Source organism: Balaenoptera ricei (genome assembly GCF_028023285.1).
Source record: "Balaenoptera ricei isolate mBalRic1 chromosome 7 unlocalized genomic scaffold, mBalRic1.hap2 SUPER_6_unloc_1, whole genome shotgun sequence".
NCBI classification, from domain to species: Eukaryota; Metazoa; Chordata; class Mammalia; order Artiodactyla; family Balaenopteridae; genus Balaenoptera; species Balaenoptera ricei.
In genome coordinates, this window is record NW_026777444.1 from 1,346,201 (window position 1) to 1,362,448 (window position 16,248).

General features: G+C 53.7%; 1 protein-coding gene across 8 annotated transcripts in view; it reads right to left on the minus strand.

Moving 5' to 3' along the window:
- Positions 1-16,248, minus strand: part of CFAP221 (cilia and flagella associated protein 221) — a 135,682-nt gene that overhangs the window by 64,993 nt on the left and 54,441 nt on the right. For all 8 annotated transcript variants that reach the window (XR_009500477.1, XR_009500476.1, XM_059912054.1 and 5 more), the window contains 2 exons: positions 15,281-15,370; positions 12,700-12,798 (listed from right to left, as the gene is read on the minus strand). Coding sequence is in view for 6 of the 8 variants with exons in the window: in XM_059912054.1 (XP_059768037.1) it covers positions 12,700-12,798; positions 15,281-15,370 (189 nt within the window). In the remaining 2 variants the exon portion in view is untranslated. The remainder of the gene's footprint in view (positions 1-12,699; positions 12,799-15,280; positions 15,371-16,248) is intronic.

The following is a 16,248-nucleotide window of genomic DNA, read 5'->3' on the forward strand; positions in this document are numbered from 1 at the left end:
TCATAAACGTCTGTAGCACCGACGTGCTCACCATGCCCCACTGTCCTCTCGAGAAATCACTAGCCAGCACCCTTCCATACGGCCCAGCAGTGCTACTCCTGGGTGAGCGCCCCAGAGAGCTGTAAACACGTCCACAGACTTGCACATAAACGTCTGTAGCACCGACGTGCTCACCATGCCCCACTGTCCTCTCGAGAAATCACTAGCCAGCACCCTTCCATACGGCCCAGCAGTGCTACTCCTGGGTGAGCGCGCCCCAGAGAGCTGTAAACACGTCCACAGACTTGCACATAAACGTCTGTAGCACCGACGTGCTCACCATGCCCCACTGTCCTCTCGAGAAATCACTAGCCAGCACCCTTCCATACGGCCCAGCAGTGCTACTCCTGGGTGAGCGCCCCAGAGAGCTGTAAACACGTCCACAGACTTGCACATAAACGTCTGTAGCACCGACGTGCTCACCATGCCCCACTGTCCTCTCGAGAAATCACTAGCCAGCACCCTTCCATACGGCCCAGCAGTGCTACTCCTGGGTGAGCGCGCCCCAGAGAGCTGTAAACACGTCCACAGACTTGCACATAAACGTCTGTAGCACCGACGTGCTCACCATGCCCCACTGTCCTCTCGAGAAATCACTAGCCAGCACCCTTCCATACGGCCCAGCAGTGCTACTCCTGGGTGAGCGCGCCCCAGAGAGCTGTAAACACGTCCACAGACTTGCACATAAACGTCTGTAGCACCGACGTGCTCACCATGCCCCACTGTCCTCTCGAGAAATCACTAGGCAGCACCCTTCCATACGGCCCAGCAGTGCTACTCCTGGGTGAGCGCGCCCCAGAGAGCTGTAAACACGTCCACAGACTTGCACATAAACGTCTGTAGCACCGACGTGCTCACCATGCCCCACTGTCCTCTCGAGAAATCACTAGCCAGCACCCTTCCATACGGCCCAGCAGTGCTACTCCTGGGTGAGCGCGCCCCAGAGAGCTGTAAACACGTCCACAGACTTGCACATAAACGTCTGTAGCACCGACGTGCTCACCATGCCCCACTGTCCTCTCGAGAAATCACTAGCCAGCACCCTTCCATACGGCCCAGCAGTGCTACTCCTGGGTGAGCGCGCCCCAGAGAGCTGTAAACACGTCCACAGACTTGCACATAAACGTCTGTAGCACCGACGTGCTCACCATGCCCCACTGTCCTCTCGAGAAATCACTAGCCAGCACCCTTCCATACGGCCCAGCAGTGCTACTCCTGGGTGAGCGCGCCCAGAGAGCTGTAAACACGTCCACAGACTTGCACATAAACGTCTGTAGCACCGACGTGCTCACCATGCCCCACTGTCCTCTCGAGAAATCACTAGCCAGCACCCTTCCATACGGCCCAGCAGTGCTACTCCTGGGTGAGCGCGCCCCAGAGAGCTGTAAACACGTCCACAGACTTGCACATAAACGTCTGTAGCACCGACGTTGCTCACCATGCCCCACTGTCCTCTCGAGAAATCACTAGCCAGCACCCTTCCATACGGCCCAGCAGTGCTACTCCTGGGTGAGCGCGCCCCAGAGAGCTGTAAACACGTCCACAGACTTGCACATAAACGTCTGTAGCACCGACGTGCTCACCATGCCCCACTGTCCTCTCGAGAAATCACTAGCCAGCACCCTTCCATACGGCCCAGCAGTGCTACTCCTGGGTGAGCGCGCCCCAGAGAGCTGTAAACACGTCCACAGACTTGCACATAAACGTCTGTAGCACCGACGTGCTCACCATGCCCCACTGTCCTCTCGAGAAATCACTAGCCAGCACCCTTCCATACGGCCCAGCAGTGCTACTCCTGGGTGAGCGCCCCAGAGAGCTGTAAACACGTCCACAGACTTGCACATAAACGTCTGTAGCACCGACGTGCTCACCATGCCCCACTGTCCTCTCGAGAAATCACTAGCAGCACCCTTCCATACGGCCCAGCAGTGCTACTCCTGGGTGAGCGCGCCCCAGAGAGCTGTAAACACGACCACAGACTTGCACATAAACGTCTGTAGCACCGACGTGCTCACCATGCCCCACTGTCCTCTCGAGAAATCACTAGCCAGCACCCTTCCATACGGCCCAGCAGTGCTACTCCTGGGTGAGCGCCCCAGAGAGCTGTAAACACGACCACAGACTTGCACATAAACGTCTGTAGCACCGACGTGCTCACCATGCCCCACTGTCCTCTCGAGAAATCACTAGCCAGCACCCTTCCATACGGCCCAGCAGTGCTACTCCTGGGTGAGCGCCCCAGAGAGCTGTAAACACGTCCACAGACTTGCACATAAACGTCTGTAGCACCGACGTGCTCACCATGCCCCACTGTCCTCTCGAGAAATCACTAGCCAGCACCCTTCCATACGGCCCAGCAGTGCTACTCCTGGGTGAGCGCCCCAGAGAGCTGTAAACACGTCCACAGACTTGCACATAAACGTCTGTAGCACCGACGTGCTCACCATGCCCCACTGTCCTCTCGAGAAATCACTAGGCAGCACCCTTCCATACGGCCCAGCAGTGCTACTCCTGGGTGAGCGCGCCCCAGAGAGCTGTAAACACGACCACAGACTTGCACATAAACGTCTGTAGCACCGACGTGCTCACCATGCCCCACTGTCCTCTCGAGAAATCACTAGCCAGCACCCTTCCATACGGCCCAGCAGTGCTACTCCTGGGTGAGCGCCCCAGAGAGCTGTAAACACGACCACAGAGTTGCACATAAACGTCTGTAGCACCGACGTGCTCACCATGCCCCACTGTCCTCTCGAGAAATCACTAGCCAGCACCCTTCCATACGGCCCAGCAGTGCTACTCCTGGGTGAGCGCCCCAGAGAGCTGTAAACACGTCCACAGACTTGCACATAAACGTCTGTAGCACCGACGTGCTCACCATGCCCCACTGTCCTCTCGAGAAATCACTAGGCAGCACCCTTCCATACGGCCCAGCAGTGCTACTCCTGGGTGAGCGCCCCAGAGAGCTGTAAACACGTCCACAGACTTGCACATAAACGTCTGTAGCACCGACGTGCTCACCATGCCCCACTGTCCTCTCGAGAAATCACTAGCCAGCACCCTTCCATACGGCCCAGCAGTGCTACTCCTGGGTGAGCGCCCCAGAGAGCTGTAAACACGTCCACAGACTTGCACATAAACGTCTGTAGCACCGACGTGCTCACCATGCCCCACTGTCCTCTCGAGAAATCACTAGGCAGCACCCTTCCATACGGCCCAGCAGTGCTACTCCTGGGTGAGCGCGCCCCAGAGAGCTGTAAACACGACCACAGACTTGCACATAAACGTCTGTAGCACCGACGTGCTCACCATGCCCCACTGTCCTCTCGAGAAATCACTAGCCAGCACCCTTCCATACGGCCCAGCAGTGCTACTCCTGGGTGAGCGCCCCAGAGAGCTGTAAACACGACCACAGACTTGCACATAAACGTCTGTAGCACCGACGTGCTCACCATGCCCCACTGTCCTCTCGAGAAATCACTAGCCAGCACCCTTCCATACGGCCCAGCAGTGCTACTCCTGGGTGAGCGCCCCAGAGAGCTGTAAACACGTCCACAGACTTGCACATAAACGTCTGTAGCACCGACGTGCTCACCATGCCCCACTGTCCTCTCGAGAAATCACTAGGCAGCACCCTTCCATACGGCCCAGCAGTGCTACTCCTGGGTGAGCGCGCCCCAGAGAGCTGTAAACACGACCACAGACTTGCACATAAACGTCTGTAGCACCGACGTGCTCACCATGCCCCACTGTCCTCTCGAGAAATCACTAGCCAGCACCCTTCCATACGGCCCAGCAGTGCTACTCCTGGGTGAGCGCCCCAGAGAGCTGTAAACACGACCACAGACTTGCACATAAACGTCTGTAGCACCGACGTGCTCACCATGCCCCACTGTCCTCTCGAGAAATCACTAGCCAGCACCCTTCCATACGGCCCAGCAGTGCTACTCCTGGGTGAGCGCCCCAGAGAGCTGTAAACACGTCCACAGACTTGCACATAAACGTCTGTAGCACCGACGTGCTCACCATGCCCCACTGTCCTCTCGAGAAATCACTAGGCAGCACCCTTCCATACGGCCCAGCAGTGCTACTCCTGGGTGAGCGCGCCCCAGAGAGCTGTAAACACGACCACAGACTTGCACATAAACGTCTGTAGCACCGACGTGCTCACCATGCCCCACTGTCCTCTCGAGAAATCACTAGCCAGCACCCTTCCATACGGCCCAGCAGTGCTACTCCTGGGTGAGCGCGCCCCAGAGAGCTGTAAACACGACCACAGACTTGCACATAAACGTCTGTAGCACCGACGTGCTCACCATGCCCCACTGTCCTCTCGAGAAATCACTAGCCAGCACCCTTCCACACGGCCCAGCAGTGCTACTCCTGGGTGAGCGCGCCCCAGAGAGCTGTAAACACGACCACAGACTTGCACATAAACGTCTGTAGCACCGACGTGCTCACCATGCCCCACTGTCCTCTCGAGAAATCACTAGCCAGCACCCTTCCATACGGCCCAGCAGTGCTACTCCTGGGTGAGCGCCCCAGAGAGCTGTAAACACGACCACAGACTTGCACATAAACGTCTGTAGCACCGACGTGCTCACCATGCCCCACTGTCCTCTCGAGAAATCACTAGCCAGCACCCTTCCATACGGCCCAGCAGTGCTACTCCTGGGTGAGCGCCCCAGAGAGCTGTAAACACGTCCACAGACTTGCACATAAACGTCTGTAGCACCGACGTGCTCACCATGCCCCACTGTCCTCTCGAGAAATCACTAGGCAGCACCCTTCCATACGGCCCAGCAGTGCTACTCCTGGGTGAGCGCGCCCCAGAGAGCTGTAAACACGACCACAGACTTGCACATAAACGTCTGTAGCACCGACGTGCTCACCATGCCCCACTGTCCTCTCGAGAAATCACTAGCCAGCACCCTTCCATACGGCCCAGCAGTGCTACTCCTGGGTGAGCGCCCCAGAGAGCTGTAAACACGACCACAGACTTGCACATAAACGTCTGTAGCACCGACGTGCTCACCATGCCCCACTGTCCTCTCGAGAAATCACTAGCCAGCACCCTTCCATACGGCCCAGCAGTGCTACTCCTGGGTGAGCGCCCCAGAGAGCTGTAAACACGTCCACAGACTTGCACATAAACGTCTGTAGCACCGACGTGCTCACCATGCCCCACTGTCCTCTCGAGAAATCACTAGGCAGCACCCTTCCATACGGCCCAGCAGTGCTACTCCTGGGTGAGCGCGCCCCAGAGAGCTGTAAACACGACCACAGACTTGCACATAAACGTCTGTAGCACCGACGTTCTCACCATGCCCCACTGTCCTCTCGAGAAATCACTAGCCAGCACCCTTCCATACGGCCCAGCAGTGCTACTCCTGGGTGAGCGCGCCCCAGAGAGCTGTAAACACGACCACAGACTTGCACATAAACGTCTGTAGCACCGACGTGCTCACCATGCCCCACTGTCCTCTCGAGAAATCACTAGCCAGCACCCTTCCATACGGCCCAGCAGTGCTACTCCTGGGTGAGCGCGCCCCAGAGAGCTGTAAACACGTCCACAGACTTGCACATAAACGTCTGTAGCACCGACGAGCTCACCATGCCCCACTGTCCTCTCGAGAAATCACTAGGCAGCACCCTTCCATACGGCCCAGCAGTGCTACTCCTGGGTGAGCGCCCCAGAGAGCTGTAAACACGTCCACAGACTTGCACATAAACGTCTGTAGCACCGACGTGCTCACCATGCCCCACTGTCCTCTCGAGAAATCACTAGCCAGCACCCTTCCATACGGCCCAGCAGTGCTACTCCTGGGTGAGCGCGCCCCAGAGAGCTGTAAACACGACCACAGACTTGCACATAAACGTCTGTAGCACCGACGTTCTCACCATGCCCCACTGTCCTCTCGAGAAATCACTAGCCAGCACCCTTCCATACGGCCCAGCAGTGCTACTCCTGGGTGAGCGCGCCCCAGAGAGCTGTAAACACGTCCACAGACTTGCACATAAACGTCTGTAGCACCGACGTGCTCACCATGCCCCACTGTCCTCTCGAGAAATCACTAGGCAGCACCCTTCCATACGGCCCAGCAGTGCTACTCCTGGGTGAGCGCGCCCCAGAGAGCTGTAAACACGTCCACAGACTTGCACATAAACGTCTGTAGCACCGACGTGCTCACCATGCCCCACTGTCCTCTCGAGAAATCACTAGCCAGCACCCTTCCATACGGCCCAGCAGTGCTACTCCTGGGTGAGCGCGCCCCAGAGAGCTGTAAACACGTCCACAGACTTGCACATAAACGTCTGTAGCACCGACGAGCTCACCATGCCCCACTGTCCTCTCGAGAAATCACTAGCCAGCACCCTTCCATACGGCCCAGCAGTGCTACTCCTGGGTGAGCGCGCCCCAGAGAGCTGTAAACACGTCCACAGACTTGCACATAAACGTCTGTAGCACCGACGTTCTCACCATGCCCCACTGTCCTCTCGAGAAATCAGTAGCCAGCACCCTTCCATACGGCCCAGCAGTGCTACTTCTGGGTGAGCGCGCCAGAGAGCTGTAAACACGTCCACAGACTTGCACATAAACGTCTGTAGCACCGACGTTCTCACCATGCCCCACTGTCCTCTCGAGAAATCACTAGCCAGCACCCTTCCATACGGCCCAGCAGTGCTACTCCTGGGTGAGCGCGCCCCAGAGAGCTGTAAACACGTCCACAGACTTGCACATAAACGTCTGTAGCACCGACGTGCTCACCATGCCCCACTGTCCTCTCGAGAAATCACTAGCCAGCACCCTTCCATACGGCCCAGCAGTGCTACTCCTGGGTGAGCGCGCCCCAGAGAGCTGTAAACACGTCCACAGACTTGCACATAAACGTCTGTAGCACCGACGTGCTCACCATGCCCCACTGTCCTCTCGAGAAATCACTAGCCAGCACCCTTCCATACGGCCCAGCAGTGCTACTCCTGGGTGAGCGCGCCCCAGAGAGCTGTAAACACGTCCACAGACTTGCACATAAACGTCTGTAGCACCGACGTGCTCACCATGCCCCACTGTCCTCTCGAGAAATCACTAGCCAGCACCCTTCCATACGGCCCAGCAGTGCTACTCCTGGGTGAGCGCCCCAGAGAGCTGTAAACACGTCCACAGACTTGCACATAAACGTCTGTAGCACCGACGTGCTCACCATGCCCCACTGTCCTCTCGAGAAATCACTAGGCAGCACCCTTCCATACGGCCCAGCAGTGCTACTCCTGGGTGAGCGCGCCCCAGAGAGCTGTAAACACGACCACAGACTTGCACATAAACGTCTGTAGCACCGACGTGCTCACCATGCCCCACTGTCCTCTCGAGAAATCACTAGCCAGCACCCTTCCATACGGCCCAGCAGTGCTACTCCTGGGTGAGCGCCCCAGAGAGCTGTAAACACGACCACAGACTTGCACATAAACGTCTGTAGCACCGACGTGCTCACCATGCCCCACTGTCCTCTCGAGAAATCACTAGCCAGCACCCTTCCATACGGCCCAGCAGTGCTACTCCTGGGTGAGCGCCCCAGAGAGCTGTAAACACGTCCACAGACTTGCACATAAACGTCTGTAGCACCGACGTGCTCACCATGCCCCACTGTCCTCTCGAGAAATCACTAGCCAGCACCCTTCCATACGGCCCAGCAGTGCTACTCCTGGGTGAGCGCCCCAGAGAGCTGTAAACACGTCCACAGACTTGCACATAAACGTCTGTAGCACCGACGTGCTCACCATGCCCCACTGTCCTCTCGAGAAATCACTAGGCAGCACCCTTCCATACGGCCCAGCAGTGCTACTCCTGGGTGAGCGCGCCCCAGAGAGCTGTAAACACGACCACAGACTTGCACATAAACGTCTGTAGCACCGACGTGCTCACCATGCCCCACTGTCCTCTCGAGAAATCACTAGCCAGCACCCTTCCATACGGCCCAGCAGTGCTACTCCTGGGTGAGCGCCCCAGAGAGCTGTAAACACGACCACAGAGTTGCACATAAACGTCTGTAGCACCGACGTGCTCACCATGCCCCACTGTCCTCTCGAGAAATCACTAGCCAGCACCCTTCCATACGGCCCAGCAGTGCTACTCCTGGGTGAGCGCCCCAGAGAGCTGTAAACACGTCCACAGACTTGCACATAAACGTCTGTAGCACCGACGTGCTCACCATGCCCCACTGTCCTCTCGAGAAATCACTAGCCAGCACCCTTCCATACGGCCCAGCAGTGCTACTCCTGGGTGAGCGCCCCAGAGAGCTGTAAACACGTCCACAGACTTGCACATAAACGTCTGTAGCACCGACGTGCTCACCATGCCCCACTGTCCTCTCGAGAAATCACTAGCCAGCACCCTTCCATACGGCCCAGCAGTGCTACTCCTGGGTGAGCGCCCCAGAGAGCTGTAAACACGTCCACAGACTTGCACATAAACGTCTGTAGCACCGACGTGCTCACCATGCCCCACTGTCCTCTCGAGAAATCACTAGCCAGCACCCTTCCATACGGCCCAGCAGTGCTACTCCTGGGTGAGCGCGCCCCAGAGAGCTGTAAACACGTCCACAGACTTGCACATAAACGTCTGTAGCACCGACGAGCTCACCATGCCCCACTGTCCTCTCGAGAAATCACTAGGCAGCACCCTTCCATACGGCCCAGCAGTGCTACTCCTGGGTGAGCGCCCCAGAGAGCTGTAAACACGTCCACAGACTTGCACATAAACGTCTGTAGCACCGACGTGCTCACCATGCCCCACTGTCCTCTCGAGAAATCACTAGCCAGCACCCTTCCATACGGCCCAGCAGTGCTACTCCTGGGTGAGCGCGCCCCAGAGAGCTGTAAACACGACCACAGACTTGCACATAAACGTCTGTAGCACCGACGTTCTCACCATGCCCCACTGTCCTCTCGAGAAATCACTAGCCAGCACCCTTCCATACGGCCCAGCAGTGCTACTCCTGGGTGAGCGCGCCCCAGAGAGCTGTAAACACGTCCACAGACTTGCACATAAACGTCTGTAGCACCGACGTGCTCACCATGCCCCACTGTCCTCTCGAGAAATCACTAGGCAGCACCCTTCCATACGGCCCAGCAGTGCTACTCCTGGGTGAGCGCGCCCCAGAGAGCTGTAAACACGTCCACAGACTTGCACATAAACGTCTGTAGCACCGACGTGCTCACCATGCCCCACTGTCCTCTCGAGAAATCACTAGCCAGCACCCTTCCATACGGCCCAGCAGTGCTACTCCTGGGTGAGCGCGCCCCAGAGAGCTGTAAACACGTCCACAGACTTGCACATAAACGTCTGTAGCACCGACGAGCTCACCATGCCCCACTGTCCTCTCGAGAAATCACTAGCCAGCACCCTTCCATACGGCCCAGCAGTGCTACTCCTGGGTGAGCGCGCCCCAGAGAGCTGTAAACACGTCCACAGACTTGCACATAAACGTCTGTAGCACCGACGTTCTCACCATGCCCCACTGTCCTCTCGAGAAATCAGTAGCCAGCACCCTTCCATACGGCCCAGCAGTGCTACTTCTGGGTGAGCGCGCCAGAGAGCTGTAAACACGTCCACAGACTTGCACATAAACGTCTGTAGCACCGACGTTCTCACCATGCCCCACTGTCCTCTCGAGAAATCACTAGCCAGCACCCTTCCATACGGCCCAGCAGTGCTACTCCTGGGTGAGCGCGCCCCAGAGAGCTGTAAACACGTCCACAGACTTGCACATAAACGTCTGTAGCACCGACGTGCTCACCATGCCCCACTGTCCTCTCGAGAAATCACTAGCCAGCACCCTTCCATACGGCCCAGCAGTGCTACTCCTGGGTGAGCGCGCCCCAGAGAGCTGTAAACACGTCCACAGACTTGCACATAAACGTCTGTAGCACCGACGTGCTCACCATGCCCCACTGTCCTCTCGAGAAATCACTAGCCAGCACCCTTCCATACGGCCCAGCAGTGCTACTCCTGGGTGAGCGCGCCCCAGAGAGCTGTAAACACGTCCACAGACTTGCACATAAACGTCTGTAGCACCGACGTGCTCACCATGCCCCACTGTCCTCTCGAGAAATCACTAGCCAGCACCCTTCCATACGGCCCAGCAGTGCTACTCCTGGGTGAGCGCCCCAGAGAGCTGTAAACACGTCCACAGACTTGCACATAAACGTCTGTAGCACCGACGTGCTCACCATGCCCCACTGTCCTCTCGAGAAATCACTAGGCAGCACCCTTCCATACGGCCCAGCAGTGCTACTCCTGGGTGAGCGCGCCCCAGAGAGCTGTAAACACGACCACAGACTTGCACATAAACGTCTGTAGCACCGACGTGCTCACCATGCCCCACTGTCCTCTCGAGAAATCACTAGCCAGCACCCTTCCATACGGCCCAGCAGTGCTACTCCTGGGTGAGCGCCCCAGAGAGCTGTAAACACGACCACAGACTTGCACATAAACGTCTGTAGCACCGACGTGCTCACCATGCCCCACTGTCCTCTCGAGAAATCACTAGCCAGCACCCTTCCATACGGCCCAGCAGTGCTACTCCTGGGTGAGCGCCCCAGAGAGCTGTAAACACGTCCACAGACTTGCACATAAACGTCTGTAGCACCGACGTGCTCACCATGCCCCACTGTCCTCTCGAGAAATCACTAGCCAGCACCCTTCCATACGGCCCAGCAGTGCTACTCCTGGGTGAGCGCCCCAGAGAGCTGTAAACACGTCCACAGACTTGCACATAAACGTCTGTAGCACCGACGTGCTCACCATGCCCCACTGTCCTCTCGAGAAATCACTAGGCAGCACCCTTCCATACGGCCCAGCAGTGCTACTCCTGGGTGAGCGCGCCCCAGAGAGCTGTAAACACGACCACAGACTTGCACATAAACGTCTGTAGCACCGACGTGCTCACCATGCCCCACTGTCCTATCGAGAAATCACTAGCCAGCACCCTTCCATACGGCCCAGCAGTGCTACTCCTGGGTGAGCGCGCCCCAGAGAGCTGTAAACACGACCACAGACTTGCACATAAACGTCTGTAGCACCGACGTGCTCACCATGCCCCACTGTCCTCTCGAGAAATCACTAGCCAGCACCCTTCCATACGGCCCAGCAGTGCTACTCCTGGGTGAGCGCCCCAGAGAGCTGTAAACACGACCACAGACTTGCACATAAACGTCTGTAGCACCGACGTGCTCACCATGCCCCACTGTCCTCTCGAGAAATCACTAGGCAGCACCCTTCCATACGGCCCAGCAGTGCTACTCCTGGGTGAGCGCCCCAGAGAGCTGTAAACACGACCACAGACTTGCACATAAACGTCTGTAGCACCGACGTGCTCACCATGCCCCACTGTCCTCTCGAGAAATCACTAGGCAGCACCCTTCCATACGGCCCAGCAGTGCTACTCCTGGGTGAGCGCGCCCCAGAGAGCTGTAAACACGACCACAGACTTGCACATAAACGTCTGTAGCACCGACGTGCTCACCATGCCCCACTGTCCTATCGAGAAATCACTAGCCAGCACCCTTCCATACGGCCCAGCAGTGCTACTCCTGGGTGAGCGCGCCCCAGAGAGCTGTAAACACGACCACAGACTTGCACATAAACGTCTGTAGCACCGACGTGCTCACCATGCCCCACTGTCCTCTCGAGAAATCACTAGCCAGCACCCTTCCATACGGCCCAGCAGTGCTACTCCTGGGTGAGCGCCCCAGAGAGCTGTAAACACGACCACAGACTTGCACATAAACGTCTGTAGCACCGACGTGCTCACCATGCCCCACTGTCCTCTCGAGAAATCACTAGGCAGCACCCTTCCATACGGCCCAGCAGTGCTACTCCTGGGTGAGCGCCCCAGAGAGCTGTAAACACGACCACAGACTTGCACATAAACGTCTGTAGCACCGACGTGCTCACCATGCCCCACTGTCCTCTCGAGAAATCACTAGCCAGCACCCTTCCATACGGCCCAGCAGTGCTACTCCTGGGTGAGCGCCCCAGAGAGCTGTAAACACGACCACAGACTTGCACATAAACGTCTGTAGCACCGACGTGCTCACCATGCCCCACTGTCCTCTCGAGAAATCACTAGCCAGCACCCTTCCATACGGCCCAGCAGTGCTACTCCTGGGTGAGCGCGCCCCAGAGAGCTGTAAACACGACCACAGACTTGCACATAAACGTCTGTAGCACCGACGTTCTCACCACAACAGCCAAAAGCTGAGAACAGCCCAGATGATTGCTATGCCATGGATGAACCGTGAAAACATGTTAAGTGACAGAAGTCAGTTAGAAAAGGCCATGAGTTGTAGGAGTCCGTGTATACGAAACGTCCAGAATAGGCAAATTCACAGAGGCAGAAATTGAACAGGGAAGGGGGTGGGGGGTGGAGAGCGACTGCTGCTGGGGGCCAGGCTTCTTTAAGCAGTGATAAAAACGCCCTAAAATCAGACAGTGGTGATGGCCGTACTCTACTAAAAACGACTGAACTGTACACTTTACAGGAGTGAATTTTAAGGCATGTGAATTGCATCTCAATAAAGCTGCTATAAAAAAAACCTCACCGTTCAATTTCCCTGTGCTGATAACTAAAGAAATTAAATTTTCAACCTGATGCTGAGACTTACCTTGCGTGCTGCTTGCTGAAACCGTCTCTGCGCCCAGAACCTGTTGACCCAAGTGTTATTTATGAGCGGATCAAAATTAGGATGAAATTCCCTGGTTTTCTGTGAACACAAAATATAGGCGCATGTTAGATTTAAATTTTAACTCCTGGCATAAAAGCATTTAATAAAAATGTTTCAGAGTTGGATCCCAAACCAAGTTATTATTTGTTCTTCCACCTAATGAGCACTTATTAAGCACTTTTGGTGTACATAGCATGATAGGGAACACTTCTTGGGTTAGGGACCAAAAGTGAAAGACAAGATTTGGGTTTCAAGAAACGTACAATCTAATCTCATTTTTCAAGTGACTTACAATGCCACATCTATCATATATCAAGACTCGATATATATGTGGATCTGTTTCTGTCTTTCTATTTGGTTTCATTTATCTTTTGTCTATCCGTATGCCAATAATACCACACTGCCTTAATGATCTAACTTGGTCATAAAGCTGTGTCTCCTTCAGAGAAAGTCCTCTCCCCCGGTTTATTCATTTTAAGTTAAAAAAATTCTTGAGCCTTTGCTCTTTCATATATATACGTATATATACATAATATTCATGTTCATGTTGTGTATATATACATATATATGTACTTAAAGAGTTATAAAATTCCATGACAAAGCCTATTGAGATATTAATTGGGATTGCATTTAATCTGTAGATCAATTTGGAAAAAGGTAACATCTTTACAATGCTTATTCTCTTCTATGAAACAAACGTCTATAAATATCTTTCAATTTATTTAGATCTTTGTTATTGTTTTAATGTAAAGTTTTGTAATTGCTAGATTTGCTTCTAGGTACTTGCTTGCTATTATAAATTACGTGTCTATTAAATTATATGTTAACGTTTTATTTCTTGTATATGAAAATACAGTAGATATTCTTGTATAATGATTTTATATGCAATTGCCAAATTCTCTTACAAATTCAGTAGGTTTAATTAATCTGGCAATAGATGCTTTTAGATTTTCTACAATCATAGTTAATTATATCATATAAAATGAATGATCTTTTTATTTCTTTCTCTCCAATACTTATAACTTTTCTTGTATCTTTCTCTTATCATACTGTACTATCCAGAACCTCTAACACAATGTTGAATAAAAGAGTTTGTACTTGTTTGTATATACAGTACTTCTAGTTTTTCGCCAATTAGAATGACTTTTACTGCAATTTTTTTGAAAAAACAATTTATGAGTTTACAAAAGCTTCTGTTTCCTTCATTTGTTAAGAGTTTTCTTTTTAGAAAACTGTGAATATTACATCAAGAAAAAAAAAGAAACAAAGAAATGTACAGTCTAGAGAGGAAGAATGAAGTCACACAGAAATCAGAACCCTGCGTCGGGCGCTGGGATGCTGCAGAAGCAGGAGGCAGACCGCGTGGTCCCCAGTGGAGCCCACGCACCAGGGGCACAAGCGTGTGTGGGTCAGTAATGACTGGGAAGGAAGGGGTGTCTGGGGGTGTCGCGACGCCGGCCAGAGCCTTGGGCGCTGCAGGGCACTGAACAGGGGAGCAAGGCGAAGACAAAGTCATCGGAAGTGAGTCCATCCCGCGATGGCCCGGGCAGTGGGCCGCGGAGGAGAGGGCGGAGGGGCGGAACACAAACGATTCACCTCCGGGATGAGCTGAGGGTGAGCCGTGAAGGGGGACCGGGAGGTGGCCTCGTGGAAGGGCGCCTAGCACAACTGTGTGGCCAGATGCGACGGCGCGGGGGGAGAAAGTGGTAAAAACAGTGCAGACGTGCAGACCCAGAAGAGGAAGCTGAGAATGGTGGAGGTGGGGAGACTGGGAAGCATTTTTTCATTGTTAAAATTAAAAATTGGGGTAAACAACAAGGTCCTGCTGTAGAACACAGGAAACTATATTCAATATCCTGTGATAAACCATCATGGAAAAGAATATGAAAAAGAACGTATATATATGTATAAGTGAATCACTTCTGTACAGCAGAAATGAACACATTGTAAATCAGCTATGCTTCAAAAAAAATTTTTAAGTAAAAAAAATTAAAAATTGGGGTTTTAACCAGAAACTATCACATGACAGAGGAAACTCCGGTGGGGGGGGGGGCTGCTGTCCCCACTTCACGTTTGAGCACGAGGCACGAGGGCTCAGAGGGCTCTTCCCGGGTCCCAAATCCGAGGTGGAGCTGGGGCCAGAGCTCTGGCGTCTGACTTGCTGTCTTCTTACAAGGGGAGGGGATCGGGCAAGGAACCCACCCAGGGACCCACCCCGAGGACCTGCGGACATGGGCATGGGCAGCAAAGGGGAAGAACAAAGGAGACCAAGAGGAGAAATCGGAGGTGTGGGAAGCAGGGGCCCATATACAAGGCTGTTAATTTCAAGGGAAACATTAATTACAAGTTGATGCCTGACTTGTGGATACGTCGTAAGAAAAAACACTCCGAAAGGTAAGCAAATTAAAAACTATTAAAAATCTCTTGGTAAAAGGATTTCTATAAAATTGTTTATATGCTTAAAAAATAAGCATATAAAGAGCTGCTGATAATTAGATTCCAAATAAAGAAAGTTACTTACTTCTTCCAGGTCGCGTACAACCCGTTTCGGGTGAACTTCTGTCTTGAGTCGCTGGAATTCGTCATCCAAAACAGGATCTCCTCTATCTAGCTGGGGTTTTCAATCATCAAAAATGTTAAAATGGAATACAAAGGCACACAACTGTATTTCTCGTTGAAACTGGTAGAAACCCATTAAGCCATTGGTCCAATCCACCCATGAAGTTCCGCTGGGAGTGGTGGTTAAAATGATCGTTTTAAGTACACTTACTGTTTAAACATGGAAAGTTTCTACAGAAGCACAAACCCAATACCTTCTTCTTACAATTAGAGGATAGTCTCTGGACATTATTTCTGAGGCATTTAAAATTCACAGAATGGATCTTAGGAAACCATGTGACACGGGAGTAGAGAGATTTCTTTTAAAAGAAATTTAACCTCCCAGGGAATCTTTAAGCTCCTCAGAGCCGATGATCCAAGTATCAGGTTTTAACAAAGGCACGTGATCCCTTCGCTTTCCCGGGTGGTGGAAGTGGGGGGTCTGTCCCTTCCGTGGCTAGGTGTCCCCCGCCGCCTGCTCCCTGGCCCCCGAGCCATCTTCCCTACCCCAGAGCCACTGGCACTGCCTGGTAGCCCCCAGGAAGGCCGCCGGGCTTGGCAGTGTCTCCCCACACCTGCCTCCACGGCGGGAGGGCCGTGCACCTGCAAACCTGTGTTAGCTTTTGCCTCTCTGTGGTTTTTATTATTTGTGTGTTAGGTAACTTCTAAAAATAGCTTGGCTTTCAGGTATGCTGTTCACAAACATTTTTATAGACTAAATTGGAAGAAATCCGACCACCACATTAACACCCTACTCGAAAATGAGAGGACCTACTGGAGAGCACAGGGAACTACACTCAATATTTTGTAATAACCTCTAAGGGAGAAGAATCTGAAAAAGAATAGATGTATGTGTGTGTGTGTGTGTGAGTGTGTGTGTGTGTGCAACTG